Here is a 20,162-nt window from a genome sequence, read left to right on the forward strand (position 1 = left end):
TGGGGTGGGAGTGCTGGGAGGGGCCTTTCTGGGGAGACCAGCCGAGCCTGCTCTCCCTCCTCCCTCGGCAGCCACCCCCACCCCGGCCAGGGCCTGGGGCCTGCTTGCCTCCACCCCAGGCTTCCTCTGCTGGGCCCCCTTTTCTGTCCCTCAGGGAGGTGGGGCCTTCCTGACCGCTGGAGAAGGCAGCAGAGGCCAGCGTACAGGGAGGGAGCTGCTGGGGGAGGAGAGACTGATGCTGATGGCGGGGGACGAAGGAGTGGGGGGCTGTGGCCTGGTGGGAAAAGGGAGCTGGCTGCTACTTGTCTCCCCCATCTTGCTGGCACTCTCGGCTTCCTCTCGGCTCACTGCTTACCAGCCACAGGCATCCTGGGCTGCTGCCTCCTGCTTCTTGGGGGCGGGGCTTTTTCCTGCCACAGGACCTTGGCATGTGCTCCTCCTCAGGCCGGCCCGCCTGTCCCCCACTTCAGCGTCATTCTGGAGCTGCCATCTCAGATCACAGAATGGATACAGAGTGTCCCCTCCACCCTGGCGTGGTCAGAGCTCCCTACACATTTCCTTTTCACGCTGGCATTTCCTTCCGGGTTTCTCTGTTCTCCCAGCTTCAGTCCTGAGGCTCTGGAGGGGGGGCGGGTCGCAGCTGCTCTTGCCCCTCGCCCGGCCCTTGGACTCTCAACCTTACTATCCCTCACCTGCCAGCACCTGTGTTTCTATCTGGGGGGCTTTCTGGCCACTGCTGAAGATGCCAGGGAATCCAGTTTTCCCGGGAGCAGCCCTTGACCCGTGACTTGAGGGCAGGGACAGACAGCTCAGCCCTACCCCTCGGATGGGCTGACCCAGTGGGGTCAAGCCTGGCGGCTTCCAGGATGCCAAGAGCTTGACAGCGCCATGCCGGCTTCCCTCCTTCTGAGTCTCTCTTCCTCCCACACCCTGCGGTGTTTCCTGGGATCACGTCTTGAGAACAAGCCTGCCCTAAGTTGCTGCCTTGGGGTCTGTGTGGGGGGCAGAAGAATGGCCGCAAAAGTATCGATGTTCTCCTGGCTGGAACCTGTCATTGTTACTCCTTATGGCAAAAAAGGGCTTTGCAGCTGTGATGAAATTCAGAATCTTTAGGGACGTTATTACCCAGGCGGTCCCTCAATGCAGGCCTGTGTGGCCTTACCAGGAGGCAGAGGGATGTTTGACTAGAGAGATAGAAAGGAGGCCATGTGGCCGTGGAGACAGAGCTGGAGGGAGGTGGCCACCAGTGGCCCACAGAGGTGAGGAAGGCTCCCACCAGAGCCTCTTGGGCGGGCGTGACCCTGCTGGCTCCTTGGTTTTGGCCCAGAGATGCGACTTGAACCCAGGATGATGGTAATTAGCTACAGCAGCCCCAGGAAGTCCACGCTCTCCGCTGCTGGGAGCCCACGCTAAGATGTGCCGGGTCGCCTTCATTCTTGCCGCCAAATGGAGGTTGTCCCACCAGATGCTGGGCACGTGGCCACCCAGGAATGATGGCACACCCCAGCCTCTCTTGCAGCTAAGGGGGATCGCAAGACCAAATTCTCAGCCCTGGAATTTGAGAAGTGGTGTGGGCAGTGTCTCCCGTGTTCTCGATAGGAAGCTGCTAGCCCACGACTGCCCTCGCCCCTTCTGGGCTGGGATGTGGTGCACGCTGATGAGGACACCCTCCCCCGGGGGAGAGCCACAGGCCGAAGAGCCTGGGTCCCTGAGTGGCCCCATGGAGCAGAGCTGCCCACGAGGCCTGCAGTGGCTGGACTGCTGCAGGCGGGGGACGAATGTTCTGTTTTGTTTTAGCTGCTATATTTGGGGGCACTTTGTTACAACAGCTTAGATGTCTCCCTGACTGATACAACTTGTTTTAAGGCTACTAGCCAGCCGGGGCCTGGTCCCCAGGAGGTGCTCAGTGGCAGTCTGCAGAACGAGCGTGTCAGGACCAACTGTTTCTTCCTCCCGCAGTCACCCCATGATAGTGATAGCTGAGCTGCCATTCGGGTCTGCGGCTCAGCAGGAGCCCGCCAGGCTGGGCTGAAGTTGATCTGCACCTGCCTTGAGAGTTGGTGTTGGGGGCCACCTAGCTGGAGAACAGGAAGGTGGAAAACGTGCAGGTCACATGCATACAGGACCATACTCACCATGGCTGACTCTGAGGTCCGAGAGCCGGGAGTGTTCCCGCCCATGGGTGCCTGGAGGGCTGGGCTTCAGCCTTCCCATCCTTCTCCATGCCCAGCTCAGACCCTGGCCCAGCCAGGGACTTGGGAAAGGCTGGGGGGCGGAGGCTGTACGGGGCATAGGGATGCTGCTTCTTGGGACCTCAGATGGCGCTCAGGGCCTGCAGGGAGGAAGCAGAGGGTGTAGACCCTATGACTGGAGGCCAGATCGCAGGCATGCTCCACATTCCCGAGCACTGTGCCCGTGGGGGTGATCCCAGCACCGTGGCCTCATGGGGCGGGGGGCGGGGGTCACTCAGGACGGTAATGAGAAGGAACTGTGCAGGCCCCACTCACGTTGCTCCAGGAATGCAGGGGACTTGATTTCCTGTCCCACCTCTGCCATTTTGTCAGTAAATGGGAGACACACGTGTACCTTTCAGAGCAGCACCGTGGCAGGTTCCAGGCCCAGCACCGCCTCTCATAAGATCAGAGGGTCTTCAACCACAAAGGCCCCATCACATGGTGGCCAGGAAGTCAGCCTCGGGGGTGAGGGGCTTCTCTGAGGGCAGGCTGAGCTGCAGCTTTGCTATACTGTATCGTTCTTTCTCAAAGGCCCATCATTTCTCTGTTCACCTCAGGTCTTCAGTCCCATTTCACAGATGGGCAAGTGAGGCTCAGGGAGGTGATGAGGGTGCACAGCCCCAGGTCTGGAGCATCCCACTCAGAGTCTTGGCCGCTGCTGGGTCTCCTCGGCTGCACCCCAGCCCTGCTGGAGGCTGGGGAGGGCGGGAGGTGTGGCTCACATGGGGGGAAGGGTTCCAGCTCACTCGCTGGGGCTGGGCAGGCCTTTAAGTCTGGCCCAGAGGAGGTGGCCCAGGCCTGTCCTGAGGGGTTCTCAGGGGGGTGGGAAGACAGAGTGGATACCAGGTTTTGCCATGACAACCCTGGCCTCCCCTACCTCCCACATGCTCACCTTCCTAGTCTGAGGCTGGCACTGACCTATGAATCTCAGCAGAGGGAGCTGGAGCCTGAGCTGCTCAAAGGGTGTGGCCCTGAGGGGCAGGGCCCTGGACATAGGACCATGTGCAGCCTGAAGTCCTCGCCAGGACACATGGGAGCCCACAGAAGGCAATGGAGGGACCATATCCAAACAAGTGACTTCCGATGGGGGTGCCAGCCAGGCCTGAGAGGCTGTAAGGTGCAGAGCAGGCCAGGTGGGCTTCCTGGAGGAGGTGGTGTGAGCCAGAACCTGAAGGGGGAGCATGAGTTTGCTCCAGGGACACTGACTGCTTGATCACATACATCCGAGTCTGCAGCTGGAGTTCTCCTTTCGGGGAGCCAGGCCCCAGCTCAGGCCCCTGGGAGCACTTACCCTTCTTTCCCTGAGACCATCTCTGGCTACCAAGCTGCCTGCAGGCCACACCTGCTGGGGACACAGCAGGCCACACCTGTTCATGGGCAGGAGGGGTAGGTCTGAGGCCATCCCCGGTAAAACCGTGCTGGGATGTGTCTTCCCAGGCTTCGTTCCCTTCTCTGTCTCATGTCCCCACCCCCACCAGCGCTTGATCCCGCTTTGGGGGAACTGAAACCTGCATGAGCTCTTTGTGGCTGGGGCCAGGTCTGACCCGCTTCACAGGGTCTTCTGGAGTTGCTGAAGACGGGACTGCTGAGCTGGGCTCTGAGGGTCTCGGGAATGCCTGTGGGAGCCCTGTGGTCTGCAGGGACAGGATCAAGGCCTCGGCTGCCCTGAGAGCACTCACAGGCTGCAGCTGTGGACACCAGACTGACCCGAGGTGAGTCAGGAAGAGGAGTGCTGGTGGGGACAGGCCGGCGGTCTCTGGCTGCCAGGTTCTCATGGTCCAAGAGCAGGGCAGGCGAGCAGATGTGACTGGGGATTGATCTCGGAGGGTTGCTGGGTGCAATGGAAAGGGTTAAGGATGGGAGGCTGGCCCAGAGGGTGCCCCTGCAGGGACCAGGAGAGAGACAGGGTGCTGGGTGAGGGTTGCAAGGATGCCCACGGAGAGGCCAGTGCACAAGAGGCCACTAAGCCCACAGGTCCCCACTCAGCCTCCCCCGCAGCCCCAGACTGCTCCTGAGAGGAGACCCTTTAAATGCAAAGTTCTGTCCTCCCCTGGGAGGCCCCTCCCCGTTTCCTGGGCAACCAAGTAAACAGAAGCTTGCCCCCAGGCTGCTGGCATGGCTTCCCCCTGTCCTGGGGCCCCCAGCCTGGCAGGAATGACCCCTCCTTCTGTAGCCACTCCAGGTGAGACACTTGGTGAGGGAGAGGAGTAGAGGGGAAGGGAGACAGGGGCACCTGGGGTACTGAAAATGTGGGAGCAGGAAGCAGCCCTCTCACCCGTCTTCCAGAAGAAGATGCTCTACCAAGGTCATGAAGGAGAGTGGCAGGGGGGTGGGGCCAGGCCACGACGGGGGCATCAAAGCCTCCCCTAAAGGTCCTTCTCCTCCCTCCTCTCTTCAATGCTCCGATGCTCTGAAGTTACCAGGGAAGGGGTTAGCTCTCTTCCTGAAGCCTTTGGATCTAAGGAGTTGGAGGTGTGCAGGGTCTTTCTTACTTTTTAGGGTCTCTTCCAGATCATTCTCTTGCCCTTGCCTCTTCTAAAACCCAGCTCTGGAACTCAGAGGCAGCAGTACGGGTAACCAGCCATCCATTCATTCACCCACCCACCCACCCATCCATCCATCCACGCAACCACCCACCCATTCATCCACCCATCCACTCACCCATCCACCCACCCATCCACCCATCCACTCACCCATCCACCTACCCATTCATCCACCCATCCACCCACCCATCCACTTACCCCTCCACCCCTCTATCCCTCGACCCACCCACCCACACATTCATCCACACATCCATCCACCCAATCACCCATTTACCCACCTATCCATCCACCCATCCACCCACACTTCCATTCACCCATTCACCCATTCATCCACCCACTCACCCATCCATCCATCCACCATCCATTCACCCACCCACCCATCTACCCACCCATCCATCCACTCAACCACCCACCCATTTATTCACCCATCCACCCCTCCACCCACCTACCCCTCCACCCATCCACCCACCCATTCACTCACCCACCCACACATTCATCCACACATCCATTCACCCACTTACCCATCTACCCACCCATCCATCCACCCATTCACCCACCCACCCATTCACTCATCCAACCACCCATTCACCCACCCACCCACACATCCACCTATCCACACATCCATCTACCCACTCATCCATCCATCCATCCATCCATCCATGCATCCATCCATGCATCATCCATTCATCCATCCATGTATCCATCCATCCATCCACCCACTCACCTACCCACCAACCCATCCATCCACCCACCCCCCACCCACCTACACATCCATCCACAAATCCATCTACCCACCCACCTACCCACTCACCTATCTACCTATCCATCCACTCATCAACTCACCAACCCATTCACCTACCCATTCACCCATCCACCCATCCATCCATCCACCCACCCACCCACCCATATATCCATTCACCCATCCACCCACCTGTTCATCCACCCACCCACCCATCTGTTCACCTATCCATCCACCCACCCATCCACCTACTCATCCATCCATCCACCCATACATCCACCCACTCCTCCACAACTCATCTGCCCACCCTTCCATGTACCTTGCCCACAATCACTGCCCTCACTCCTGAAGACCCAGGCCCCTGCCCTTCCCTCCCCAGCTCTCCTGTCATCACATTGGTGATTTCTCTCAGCCCCCTGGACTCCTCCAAGGATTTTGTTCTCCCACCCAGCCACCCAGTCCCCCAAACTGTACCCAAACTATAGTCCCCCTGTCCCCAAACTGTAGCCCTCCTGTCCCCACCGCACTCTAGGGATTCTTGCACCAGCTCCTGCCCTCGAGGGCCAGCTCCAGCACTCCTGTAGTGAGACAGAAGCCCACGTGTCTTCCGCCTGTCCGGCCTCCTCACTCTTTAGGGCCCCTTCCATTCATCCCTCCTCACAGCTCTGCTGTGGCCAGCACTCTCTCCACTCTCTCACTAGCCCCTCTCCTATTTTCCTGTACTAGTCTGGTAGCTCCAACTCCCTGCTACCCTTGCCTGTGCCCTTGCAGTGGGCTGCAGCTGGGTGAGTTCCGCCTTGCTAATGCCTGCACTTGACCGGGCCTGCAGCAGCAAGGAGGATGGCTCCGCTGCCCTCCCTGGTCTGCCCGGCCTCTCCTTGCCTAGCAACCACCTCACACCTTCTCTCCCTCTAAGCCCCCATCCTGTCTCTCCTCACATTGTGCTGCTGGCCTTGTGCCCTCCTTCCTTGAGAAGCTGAAGCCATTGGAAGAGGACTCTGCAGGTGCCCACCCATCTGCCCTTGTGCTCCTGGGCACTCTCTACCCCGGCCTGCTCCTGTGAATGCCCCAACCCTCCTCCCAGCAAAAGCCAGCATTCAGCTTCTCCCATTCCCTTCCTCCCACTCATGCTGTCACTCCAGCAACTCTTCACCCTCTCTCTCTTGCATCATGACACCGCTCTTTCCCAGATCCTTCCCACTGGCATGAAAGCATGCTGCAATTTATCCTGTCCCTTGACCCCACTTCCCTTCCAGCTCCTGCCCTACTTCTCTGCTCCTCATTCAGAGCCAAACCTCAGGAAGGTCGTTTGTCTTTGCTGCCTCCACATTCTCCCCTCCCATTTGCTCTTGAACCGCCCTCACCAGCCTTTAATTTCCAGTGCTTCACTAAAGCAGCTCTGGCAAAGGTCACCAATGACCTCTGTGCTGGGGAGTCTGAGGTCACTTGCAGGGCCTCATTTGATGTGCTGCATTGGCAGCACGCAGCTTGGGTCACTGCCCCCACACTTGGCTTCTGGAGCCCCCACTTTCATCACTGCCCGTTCCTTCTCGGTGCCCTAACTGGCTCCTCATCTCCTTGACCTTGTCAGGAGGGAGGACCCTAGGCTCTGTGCTTGGGCATCTTCTCTTTCTAACCCCCCCAAGTGATTCATCCAGTTTTGTGGCTTAAACATTATCTCCCAGTGTCTAACTCCAGCCTCAACCCCTCCCCAACTCCAGACTCACACAGCCACCTGGCCACTGCACCACCCCCCTAGCCCCTTCCCCTGCCCATCCAGAGGTCCACCTGCTCAAGATTAAACCCTTGAGCCCCTAGCCGAGCCCGCCCCTCTCCCAGCTGTCCTTGCCTCAGTTAACAGCACTTCCTTGCTTCCTGTTGCTCAGGCCCAAACCCTCTTCCCCATGCTCCCCCCCTACATCCCTCATCAAATCCTGCCTGTTCTATCTTCAAGTCACATTCAGAATCTGAGCATTTCTCACCCCTGCTCTGGCCCAAGCTACCAGCTTCTCCCCCACAATGACTGTCCTGGTGACCTCATGGTTCCCTTGCCCCCTTCCACCTGTCTGCAAGACAGTGATCAGACCCACCTGGTGAAATGCAGATCTTAGAAGGTCACTCTTCCCATGCCCTGAGGCCACGATGGATAGTGGAACAGTGGCCTTCTCCTCTCTTTGGGCTCCATGGACAATCCCCTCCTCTCCAAAGCTTTTCCTTACTGCCCTACCTAAGTCAACACCCCACAGCCTCTCCTCTGACTGCCTGCCCCGCCAGCTGGGACTGAGGGGAAGCCAGGCCCAATGGGTGGGACGTCAGGGTAGCCTCTAGCTGCTTACCCTGGAGGCCTGTAGGGGAAGGCGGCCAGGTGGTCAGGACAGTCTGGCTGCCTCTGCAGCCCAGGCTCCGTGTGAGCCAGACCCCTTCCAGGCTGGGGCTCCACTCCTACCCCTAGCATGGCGCTGTCCACGGTGCTGATTTAGGAAAGTACTTCCCATTGCTCAAACAGGCTGGTCAATGTCATCTTATTTGCAAGGGCAGCAGAACAGGGTTGGTTGGCCCTATTTTCAGAGGCTCATGGAAAGTGAAAGACTAGCCCAGGCTCTCACAGGTAGAAGGAAGGACCCTCCAATAGTCTGTGTTGCTCATGGCTGTAGCTGATGGCTCAAACAGAGCCTGCCTGACACACAGTAGGCGCTCAGTGAGTATTTGTGTGGAGGGAGGAGACTTAACCAGAAGGCCCTTGATCCAGGAGCATGGCATACTGGAAAGTGATTGCCCAGCCCAGGGCTTTGGCTCGGCATCTGTGTATGACTTCTCTGGGTCTGTATCTTCACCACTAAAACAGACTGAATATTGTTACCCCTCCCAGGGGTGTTGGGAGGAGGAACTGAGGATTCGCATTCCTCCATTCCTATCTCCAAGCCTCCCAGTGTGGCCATTCCCCAGGGAGCTGCCTGGTCTGTCTTCTGCATCAACCTGGGGCCTGACTACATTCCTCTCTGGACTGTGTGCCCAAGTGAGGTCCCATGGCTGCTTTGCTCACTTCAGGATCCCCAGAGCTAAGCACATTTGCTGAATGAATGAAATAAAGAAAGAATGAAGGGGTCTCTCCACAGTGGAGGGCCTAGACTTGCACACAGCAACCCAGGCAGGGTGTGGACCATGGGCCAGCAACCTGGGTGCCTTCTGGGGACCATGGATAGGCTGCAAGGGGGGCATGACTGAGCCAAAACCAAACTCCCCTTCCACCTCCTCTTCCTCTTGGGGCTGCACCTCCCTCTGGATCTCAGGGTAGCTGTGTCCAGGCAGGGAACCAGGCTGTCCCTGCACGCTCCTGCCCGCCTCGGTCCACAAGACCTGTCGATTTGGCCCTGCAGCCTCTCTCCAGGTGGTGTTTCCCATCCTCATATCCTCATGTTCGTCTTTCCCTCCCCTGGATCTGACCAGACCTGGACGCTGGGCTCCCAAAGTCCATTCTCTGCACAGCGGCCAGGATAAACTTTCAACTGAGAGTGACCGCGTCACCACCTGCCCCAAGCTGGCCAGTCTTCAGGGTGAACCTTAACATCCTAAGCTCGCTCAGAGTCCCCACAGGGTCAGGCTGGCCAAACTTTGCAGCCTCCTCCCTATGGGAACGCTCTGCACGGAGTACTCAGTGACCATCCCTTTCCGTGCGCCCAGGACCTCTCACTCTTCTTGGTTTGCTGGCGCTCCTCCTTCAGAAATGCGGGGCCCGACCTCGCCTCAACACCAGGTGGCCCTGGCCACCCCGGCTCTGCCTTTCCAGCTCATTCCCTGGCTCCTTCCAGACTCACCACCTCTCTGCGCGCCTGGCCTCCTCGCCTCTGCCTGTCGCACGGTGGCCCCCTCCCGACCCTCTCCGCCCTCCCCGCCCTGCCTGGCATTCACTGTCCTCTCCGCCTGCAGGCCCCGTGGCGCCCCCGGAGCCCGCCTTCCCCGACATCTACGGCGGGGACGCGCAGCTCTGGGAGGCGCACTTCCGCGGCATCGGGCGCGCCTACCGCGCGCTGGGCAAGCAGGACGACTTCTCCATCCGCGTGCTCACCGAGGACTTCACGCTGCCCTTCCCGTTCGCCTGGCCGCCCGGGCCCGACCCCGCCCGCGGGCCGCTCTTCTACGACCCCCGCGACCGCTCGGGCTTCGACTTCCTGCTGCGCGGCCCGGGCGCGTCGCCCCCGGCGCTGCTGCGGCCCCTGCACGCCACGGCACAGGCAGCCCTGCGCAAGCGGCGCCTGGAGCGGCTGGCCCTGAGCTATGTCCGCGCGCGCGGCCCCTGGCCCGGCCTCGTCCTGCTGCCGCCCGGCCCCGCCGCCGCCGCCTTCCCGGGGCCCGAGGCCAGCGCGCCCCACGACGGCACCCCCAGACTGGCCCAGGCCCCGCTGCTGCCCCGAGAATTCACAGAATAAATAAAGAGTTATCCGCTCTCCCGAGCCCGGCGCGTTGCTGCGCACACCCAGGCAGGCCTGGCCGGCTGCGCCTGGCGGGGACTGGGAAGCCGCGTGGGTCCGAAGGCGCGGTGAGCACATTCGCAATGGGAACCGCGAGGGAGGCAGGCCCTCTTCAGAGGGAAGAGGACCCGGGTAAGCTGAGTGGGGGCCTGGGCTCCATCCTCAGTGCCCACGCCCTGGGATCTTCCCCACAGCTCTGCAGTGGGGACTAGCGTCCCCATCCCAAAGACTGGCAGACCGAGGCCCGACGCCTCCGGGGAACAGCTGGGATTTAGTTCCCCATGTGCAGACTCCAAGTCCAGCAGCTTTCCCGTTTCCCACGATAGAGGGGCAGCAGGATGGGGAGGGGGCGGGGAGAAGGGGCGAGGCTGCAGAGCACAGGAAGAGAAAAGAAAGAGGTGGAGAGCACGCGTGGGGCCGTGGGATGCCTGGGAGGGGGTGCCACGAGGCACCTGCCCCTCACTTGCAGCCTCCCCATTCCCTGGCCCTGGGGAGGGGCTGCCTCCTGCTTCCCCCATGTGGGGCTGAGAGAGTTTGCTGAGCCCAGCGAGGCCAGCAGTGACCTGGCCTCTGCCCTGGGCCACCTCCTTCTGCAGGTGACAGACCCCTGCCAGAGACCTGGCTCTGCTGTGGGCCGGCTGGTGGTAAGGACTAATGACTGTAAGACCCGGCTGGCTGCCGCCGCCTCCTCCTCCTCCTCCTCCCCCGCCTCCTCCTCCTTCCCATAGAACACCAAGCAGGGAGGCCCAGTGGCCTTCAGAAAGGTGCCCTGGCTCGTGCTTGGGGACCTTGGAACCCAGGCGTGCAGGGGAGACCACGTCCTTACTCAAGTGCAAGTGGAATCCGGGTGCTTTTTTTTTTTTTTCTTTTATTCCTAATCTAGGAGTTGTTTATCACATCCCAGTCATGGGGACAAAAGGTTTTTCCAAACCCTGGCTTGATTTTGCTGAAGAACTAGTTGTGAGAAGGATCACTTATCTCTGGAGGAGAAGGAAGCCTTGGTCTGGGAAGAGGTGTCTTCAGCCTCCCCTTCTCTCTGCCACCGACCTCAACTGAGATGCAAGCCCCTGCTCCAGGCTCCTCCCACCCAGAGCCTTGTTTCTTCAGTTTTACAGATGCACAGTTACATTGCAATAATAACCATGCACTTGAATCCTGATGGGGCAACTGTGACAATGACATTAGGTACTATGTATCCTGTATTATATATGACTGGGGTCCCCAGAAGCAGTCCATGAACATGGATTTGGGTGCAAGTGGTTTGGAATGTGGTCCTTGGAAACACAGGTAGGGAGTGAGGTTGTCGGACAGGCAGGGAAGGAGGCCGGGAAGGGTGTGATGGGAGGAGGTTACCCCTGAGGGCATGGAGGTCAGTCTCACGGGGGCCCCCGGGAGACAGCTCAGTGCATACCCAGAGCCGTCCCGCCCAGGGACAGTGGCGCCAAGCCCTAAGCCCTCCTCGTCATCACTGGCAGTCTGGCTTGCCCATGGGGGTATGCATCCACGTCCCCTGAAAACAGCAACTCACAGTGACCACTGAGAAATGTTGATAACAATTTGACAGAGTAATTTTATGACTGCAGATTGTGACAAGATCAATGTGGGGTTTGTACTTTGTGCTTTTTTAAACTACATTTTTCTAGAAATGTATTTTTAAAGTAGTTTACAACAGTTTGGGGCGGTGACAGATTGCAAACAAAAACCTTGGTCCTTCACTACTGCTAGCGTGAGAAACTTGGTCTGGGGACCCAGACCCAAGGCCAGCAGTCAAGCCGGAAAAAACACAGTGAAGCAATACAGTAAGTGCTGTGAGACTGACTGTACCTCACATAGGGTGGCCAGAGAGGCGATGCGCCCTGAAGAACGTGGGATTGAAGCTGAGAATGAGAGGATGAGGAGCAGCCGGTTATGTGGATACTGGGGGAGGACATTCCAGGCCGAGGGGACCGTGTGGGCAAAGGCTGCGGAATCAAACAGAGCTTTGAGGGTTGAAGAATGGGAACCAGGGCTGTTTGAGGCTGGAGCAGATGGAGCAGTTTGTTATTTGAAGCTCTGACTGGCTTAAACCACAAAAGGGACCGGGTGGTTCATGTAATTGGAACATTCAGAAATAAGATGAGCTTCAGGGAAGGTTTGATCCAGGGGCTCAGTGTTGTCATTGGAGGCCCTAGTCTTCTGTGATGTCAGTTCTGCCCTCAGATTGGTGTCCTCATTAGTGGCAACATGGTAGAGGCAGCTCCTGATGACACAGCCTGCCTGGCCACTGAGAAGGCCAGAGGCCACCGGCTTCCACGAGCTGTCTCAGAAGATGAGCTGCTGTCTCATGTCCTAGAAAGCCCCGGGAGCCTCCTCAAATGACCTGCTGGTCCAGTTGGGTCATGTGCCCAATCCTGAACCATCCTTGTGGCCCAGGGAGCACCATGCCTTGATTGGCTTAGGCCTGTGTTGCCTGAGTCTGTGCAAGGGGGCAGGGTGACATTGGCTGGATTATGACAATAAGATCCAGAACACTGTGTGGCCCACAGTGGGGGAGCTGACCGTGTCCAGCACAGCCAAGTGGCATGAGCCTGGGATTTGCTCCCAGGGCTGACTTCTGCTAAATCTCCTGCCCGCCTTCCAGTTAGACACGATGCTCCCATAGAAAAGCATGATCAGAAACGGCCCCAGGCTGGAGCCTCTGTCTTTTGTGTAAAGCAGCGTTGATGATCTGTTTTCTCAGCATGTGTTCTGTGCTGTGCCTGGTGCTGAGGCTTGGTATTCACGGAGGGAAAATGCTTCCTGCTGCCAGGAGCTGGCAGATGGAGGGCTAGGAGGGTATTAAGACAAGACACTGCCCACATTGCCCCTTGGATGGGAGCCTGGGTAATGCCTCCTGGGACTCAGTTTCCCTGCTCCCCTCCATCACAGAGAGAGAGCCAGATAGCCCTCACATTGCCCTTTTTGCTATGGCTGCTGGGATGCTCAAAGCACATTTGTGCCCCGTTGTTCAGACTTTCCTAAACATGCCATTTTGGAGAGATTGCCCCTTCACTCTGGCTTTGTGGTCCCCTCCAGCTGCCTGGCTTTCCACATGTGGAAATATCATGGCTATTTCCTCTGGAGCCAGCCGCTGTGAGCACAGGCTCTGTGAGATGACAGAACTTGGCTTCGATTCCAGCCTGGCACAGTGAGAGCCCCACAGAGAGAGGGCTGCTGTTTCCCCGTGATGGGCCACGCTCCCTGCCCCACATGCAGGCTGGTACAGACACCTTCCCCGGGGCTAAGGGGGCCATGGGCTTCTCCCCAGCACCAGCTGGCCCTTGTGTTTAGAGAGCTCTGGAGTCAGAAGCACACAGGTTCTCTCTCTTGGCAGCTGTGTGGCTTTGGACAAGCCTCTTGACGTCTCTGAGGTACCATGTCCTCACCTGCAAAACGGGAGTCAGAAGCAGGTCTGGTGTATGGCCATGATGAGCTGGTCTGACCAGACGGGCACCTGCCCATGCCATGTTCTGTAAATGTGTCCATTACTTGTCCCCTTGTCTTTGCCCAGGCTGGCTACCCCTGTCTGCCCAGAGAACAGAGCTGCCCTGCAGGGTGCCTCTTATCCTCCCTGGAGCCAGGGCTGCCTGCTCTCTCTTCGGCTCAGCCCAGAACACACCAGCTTTGACAGGGAGCTGGAGTCGCCAAGGGCACAGCAGTCCGCAAGTCACGGTGTTGGACCTGTTCCATTCCCTGGAAGGCCTTGCTCCGAGAACCATGACCGTGCGCAGGAGTTGCTCAGTCAGTATTTTCTGAATATGCCAACGTGACCTGGGATATAAGCTTGCTGAACAGAGGGGCTGGGGCATCCTGGGTCCCGCCCATTCTGTGCACAGGTGGAGCCCCAGAGGGAGGGCAGGAGTCTGGGGTGTTGGCTGGAATTGAGAGGCCAGGTTGTTTCCACCTCCCCAGCTGCCCTCGGAGACTGCGTGCCCTTCGATATTCAAAGGAGACAGGTTCCCCCTTTGATTTTTGGGCCGCTGGAGACAGGGGTTGGGCACCCCCTCTCCTGCCCATTCCCGGTTTCCTGGGAATGGACTCTGAGGTGCAGTGAGGATGTTTAATTAATTGCAATTACAATCTTCAAAGGAAGCCCAGAGTTTGAAAGTTGTTCCTAATTACCGAGTTATGATGTCGGCCAGCTCCTCAAATTGATTGTGTGAGAATTTCCGATGGAGGATTAACTGAGTTGCTGTGAGGACCCACTCTGTGTCCCTCCCCTTTAGATGTTCAGCCTCGGCAAAAGCGTGAGGGGTCGACATGACAACGAGGGCCAGGAGCCGGGAGGCAGCTGCCCGGATGAAGACCTCAACGCCAAGGTCGGGGCCGCGGGCTCGGTGTGACGGCGTGTGCAGTTCATCGCGCGCTTTCTGTGCTGGCTTCTGGCACTTCGCAGGGCACGCCGCTCCTCCTGGCCCCTGCGGTGGGGGAGGTCAGCAGGTGACCAGTGCTGGCCGATGAGTTGTGGGCACAATGACATCTGTCACTTCACTTCTGGGCCAAAGCATTTATGGCCAGTGTGAGACCCTCTGAGCCCTCTTTCTGTCTGCCACTGGTTGTGCTGGAGACAGTGGCTCCTGCGCAACCTGAGTCCTGGGCTGGCCCAAGGCAAGGGACCTGCTGTGTGGGTGAGAGGCAAGCCGTCGTGGCTCCAGCCCCTGAGAGTTTGGGAAGGCTTTCTCACAGTGTAATCTAGCCTCTCCTGAGCAGCAGAGGATCCAGCAGGCAGGACTGGCTGTGTAACGTGCAGGCCCGGCATGAAATGCAATGCAAGGCCATTGCAGAAAAATTAGTAAGATTTGGCTTGGCAGTGGCTGTATGTCAAAGCTGGCTGGGCCCTTCTGAGTACGGGCCCTCTGTGCCCACTTAGGTTGCCACCTGCCCCGTCAGCTCTGCTGCAAACCCAGGTGTCTTTTGGAGTCTGCAGGTGTGGATGTGTGGCTTTGGCTGAGTGGCTTTCTTCCTCTGTGCCTCAGTTTCCTCATCTGTGAAATGGGAGGCCGTGAGACCCGGATGGGATGGGGCGGGGGTGTGACTCTGGGGCCACAGGGAAGGTGGGTCGTGTGGCTCACTTTCCTCCTGCCTCTCTGCCTACAAGGAAGCTTCCTCTTTTAGCACGTGATCACCTGCTGCATTTCAGACACTGGCTCTGGCCCGGGACCCAGCAGGAGCCCTGGCACTACCAAAGATGGAGCAAAGGGTATGAGGGAGTGCATGCCATCTTAGCGAGAAAAGTGCTTCTGAGGGCATCAAGCAAGCCTGAGGTGGGGAGGGGGCATCCTTTCCCGCTGGGTGGCAAGGAGGCCTTCCTGAGAAGGGGCGCTGAGCAGAAGCCCCAGGGAAAGGAGGGCTCTGTGGAGTCAGAGACAGCTGAGGATGGGGAGCCCAGGAGGAGGGAACACATGTGCAGGCATCTGGAGGTCAGAGGAAGGCCTGAGCTTCCAGCCCATGAGGGCAGAATTGGAGGACTCGGCGGCTCCCAGGGCCCAGGCCCGATGGAGGGAACTTGGACTTGTCCCTTGGGTGGGTCTGGAGCCAAGAAGTGCCATGATCTCATTCATCAATTAGAACAAGCATTCCCAAGGGGGTGGCGTCAGCCCCAAGGGGAGTGTTTGGTTCTTGGGGCATGAAGAAATCTTACTCTTTATGTAGAGAGCCCAGATACTCACACAGCACATAAACAGATGCGTAATCGTCTGTGGTTTGAAAATTCCATTGGGGGGGCGCACAAATTAAAATAAGTCTATAAAGTTTCCTCAGGTTAGAGGGCCGTGATAAGGAAGTAAGTCTGAGACACGCTGCTCTGTAGGGACCGCTTCACTGCCGTGGGCTGGAAGGTTTGGGGGCAGAGGCGGGAGGTGCTCAGGGCTGTGCTGAGGAGCTCTGCAGGCCCTCTTGCTGGGCAGGGCTGGTGGTGTCAGAGGCTGTGGAGATTCAGGGGTCCTCTGGCAGTGGAGCCAATGGGGATTCCTGAAAGGCACACACAAACTCGGAGAGAGGGTCAGGATGGCAAGGTTGGGGCCGGGGCAGTGGGAGGGGAGGGATTTCTGTGAACTGAGATGGGGGTGCTGGGGGCTGTGTGGGAAGTCCTAGGTGCCCAGGGGCAGGTGGTGGGCTCAGCACATAAATTCGGTGGGCAAACGGCACTCAGGGACACAGGCGGGGGGAGGATGGAGGACCTGCCTGCTGGTGGCTGAGGTGCTTGAAGGGCCCCTGATCATGGCAGGCCCTTGGGCTTCTCATCTGCGAAATGGGCCAGCTGACCCTTGGCCCAGGGTGGGTTCCTATTGCTGGGTGGGGCTGTCCTTGGCAGAAGTTGCTGAGGCCCATTTCAGGCCTAAGGGCTGGGCTGTTGCCAGGGGGTGGGGGTGATGAGTGCCCCATAGTCCTTGATTACTGAGCCCTACCCAGCCCTGAAATGCAATCAAGGAGGGGTCCCTGACAGCTGGGGCACCCTGTCTTCTCTCTGAGCCCAGGAGGAATATCAGGGACAGATGGAGGCCCGGGAGGGGAGGCTTCCAGCAGGCCCTGCGGTGTGCCACTGAGGACTGTGGGAGTATGGAGGCTTTCAGGGCATTTTGACATTCTGGCACCCTCTGGGTCTCATGTGGGCCCCATGAGAGGTGGGTAGGTCAGCTGGCTCCAGGGTGATGGTGGGTCAGAGGCAGGCATGAGAGCACCCCAGCCCCGGACCTGGTGGATCCCATCATCCCCCCATTTCACAGTTGGGGAAACTAAGGCACACAGCAATGGCAGGCAGAGAGTGACACTGCAGGTTTCTGGTTCCAGTGTCCATGCTGCTAATGACTGCCCTGTGGCCTGGCAGAATCCCCCAACTTCTCATCTGTGGAATGGGGTGACGGGCACCACCTCAGAAGATCACTGCAGATTACAGAAGAAGATGTGCACCGTGTCTGTGCCCAGCCCAGGGCCCGGTTAGACCACAGGACGGACCCGGGTTCCCCAGCTGTCAGGGCTGATCCCCACGGTGCCTGTGTCCATGACTGCGGGGCCGCCCTGGGGCGGGCCTCAGCGCTCTGACCCCAGCCCTCCCCATGATCATTGGCCACCCTGCGCCCCCTGCCCATTCCCAGGCCAAGGCTTTGGAAAACATCCCAGAAAACTCCTGGCTCCCTCATTCAACATGTTTGTTCCAAACCCATGAATATGCAGTTGTCACCCACCCCCACCACGGAACTTCCTCCACTCTGCCGAGGCTTCTACATTAATCACAGCTAATTGCTAGCGGGAGTCGTTTTTGTCAAGAACCATTATTCCTAGGAATAAAGAGACATAAAAGATGGTTCCTTTTTGGAAGCCCAGTGTCGCCTGGGGAGGAACAATGCCAGACCCAGAAGAGGTCCCTGGCCGGCCCCAGCCCACTTCCAGCGGCTCCAAAATGCATGTGACAAACTTGAGGCCCCGGGCCTTTGCTGCGTGCTCAGCGAGTTGAGCCCATCCGTCATGTTCACGCGCTTCTCTGAAGTTCCTGTGAGTTTCCTTGAAACCGTGAGGTTTTTTTTCTTTTTCCTTTTTTTGGCAACAACAGCTGGGAAGAAGTTGACACTTTCTAAAAACTGCCACTTACCACCCAGGAGGGGCTGGGGGAAAGACGCCCCTTGCGTACCAAGTCCCCAGGCCCAGAGCTGAGCCCACATGCCAGGCTCTGTCTGTCCTCAGCATCTCCAGGGTGGGTGGCCTCCAGGGTTCCAGGAGGTCAGTGGGGAGAGTGGTCGGGGTAGGAGGAGGTATGGGGTTGAGTTATCTGTGGGCGTTATCCGTGGACATTAGCCCATGGGCTCTGGACCGGGCTCCCCTCACAGGACCCAAGGACAGATTGAGGGGAAGGTAGAGGGGAGTTTCTGCACGTCGTTCATTTTTAACACTGCTTCCATAGTTTCATTTTATTGCAATAGGTCATAAATCAGTTTATTACCTGGAATAGCTGGTCGTTATGTTCTTACAATGAAGCACCACGTCTGTTTCTGTCTGTTGCTGTGGACTGCGGTCACACACGAGGCGTGGGTGGGTGGCTGTGTGGTGCCTTGGGCACTCTGCGCATGTGCACGTGTTTGTTTGCATTGGCGCCGGTGCGTGCATGCTTCGCATATGCGTACGTGTGTGCACCTGTGCATGCATGCAGGTGTGCACGTCGCTTGCTAGTGTGTGTAGTCAGTGCCTCTGTGTGTGCCTGTGTGTATCTCCGGGTGCCTGCACTCACTGTGGTTCCTGTACATGGGTAATAGAAAGTTCCTGTAATTCTGGAAGCCCTGTGCTGCCTCGCCCCCTCTCTGTCGCAGGAACTCTCTGAGCTCTGTCATTTTTATGCACATCCTACTGAGGAGGAAACTGAGACTGAGAGGGCTCAGAGGACTCGCCCGCTGGGGCGTGGCTTGGGTTTCTGGTTGTAAATTCCTCTATGTCCGTAAGGCCCTCCTGGGAAGGGCAGAGGTGGCCGCATTGTGGATTGAAGCAGCAGGCAGGACACAGTGCTCTGAGGTCCCTCCTGTCTTTGTCACTCTGCATCCTGGCTGATCTTACTGCGATTCTCACTGGCCCCTCTTCCAGTGCGACCCTGCCCACTCCTCCCACACCCTCCACGGCCCAATGCTGTGGTCCCTCTCCCACTTCAGAGCCTCTGACTCCCACTTCGGTGGTTCTGCGGGCATGTACCTCTGAGCTCCACAAATGGCCCAAAGGCAAAATGAGACTTGCGATCCTCCCCGAACTAGCTTTCCCCGCTGGGCCTCTCTCAAGATGGCCCTGCCATCTGTGCAGCCAGACAGTGGGGAGTCTTCCGGTTCTCCCGCCCCCGCCTGCCCCCACCAGGCGCCTGCTCACCTCCCCACTCTTCTTCCTCTCTCTGTGGTTCAGATGGTCCTCAACCGCACATCCTCACCCTGGCATGCCTCCTCCAGGAAGCCTCCCCACATCCTACCCACACTGCATGCTGGGGATCCCCTGGGCTTGTCCCAGCACTGCCATCTCTGTGTGACTGCCCCTCTGTTCATCTGTTCCCAGCAGGATTGAGTCTCGTGGGTCTGGATGCACAGGGCCAGACACAGAATGCTCTGTGGTCACCAAGGTGACATGAGATGTCAACTAGAACTCAGGATGAGCTGGATCCTGACCTGTCCCAGACCCATGTCACTGGGGGATGATAGGTAGGTTTCATACTTCGTGCTGCAGCTGGTCCTTGGGTGTGGGCCTTCTCTGGCTATGTGTTGAGAAAGATCCTGAAGGGAGTTCTCGGCTCAGTCGGGCATGCATCCTGATGGATTGGTGATGCCTGCCATGGTGTGGAACACCATGATGGATTGATAATGTCTGCCATGAGTGTAGAAGGGGTCTGGCAGCCTGCATGTCACTGAGGTCAGCAGGCTCTTGGCCTTCCTTTGGCTTGTGAATACCTGAGGGGATGTGGGAAGGGTCTCTCCTGTGTCTGTGTTTGTCCTATCATGGGCCTGAGGCACGGAGCATGCCCAAGAGTGTGTGGGAGTGGGCAGAGGAGGGAGGAGGGAGCAGGTGGGAGCAGGGAAAGACACAGGGGCATGGAAGGAGAGGAGACGGAGGGAAGCCTCCAACCCGGGCCTGTGTGGGGCTGACTCCACCTCTCCTGTGGCTCAGAGCTGCATGGGCATGGGAACTCCCTCAGCTCAGCTGGCAGCAGGGGCCTGCCCTGGTAGACCTGGAGCCCAAGAGCTGGCAGATTTGGCAAAAAGCCCCTGGGTCCCCCAGCAGGCCACCCACCCAGCCCCAGGGGGACTCAGGGCCCCACCCCAGCCCCAGCTGGAGCACCCCAGGTGAACTGATGAAGTGTTCCTGGTACAGTTTGCAAAAGACTTCCCATGTCTCCCTTGTAAACCTCCTGAAGGGTGGGCTCTTGCCCCGCCCCACTGAGCCCTGGGGATGGTGTCTCTTGGTGGACATCCTGCAGCAAGAGAGTGACCACCTTCCTGACCCCGGGTCCCCTTCACCAAATGCTGAGGATACCTTGCTCCTTCCTCCTCCATGCCTCCAGGTCCTCCCTGTAGAGAGCCTGGGCCCAGAGTCAGAAAAGCCGGCTTACACCCAGCTGCTTCTTCTATTAGCCGCGTATTCCAGGCAGGTGGTTCCTTGCCTCCAAGCCTCCATACCCTTGTCTGCAAAATGGAGGTGC

The 20,162-nt window shown here is 58.5% G+C and overlaps 1 protein-coding gene across 1 annotated transcript; it reads left to right on the plus strand.

Moving 5' to 3' along the window:
• Positions 1-4,349: 4,349 nt before the first annotated feature.
• Positions 4,350-9,947, plus strand: CUNH8orf90 (chromosome unknown C8orf90 homolog). Its single transcript, XM_064384146.1, is given in 3 exon segments — positions 4,350-4,428; positions 9,444-9,808; positions 9,810-9,947. Coding segments are annotated over 3 exon segments (582 nt in total).
• Positions 9,948-20,162: the final 10,215 nt, after the last annotated feature.

The sequence above is a fragment of the Aotus nancymaae genome, unplaced genomic scaffold (assembly GCF_030222135.1).
Source record: "Aotus nancymaae isolate 86718 unplaced genomic scaffold, 86718_ANA_hifiasm-v0.15.2.pri h1tg000036l, whole genome shotgun sequence".
Lineage (NCBI taxonomy): Eukaryota > Metazoa > Chordata > Mammalia > Primates > Aotidae > Aotus > Aotus nancymaae.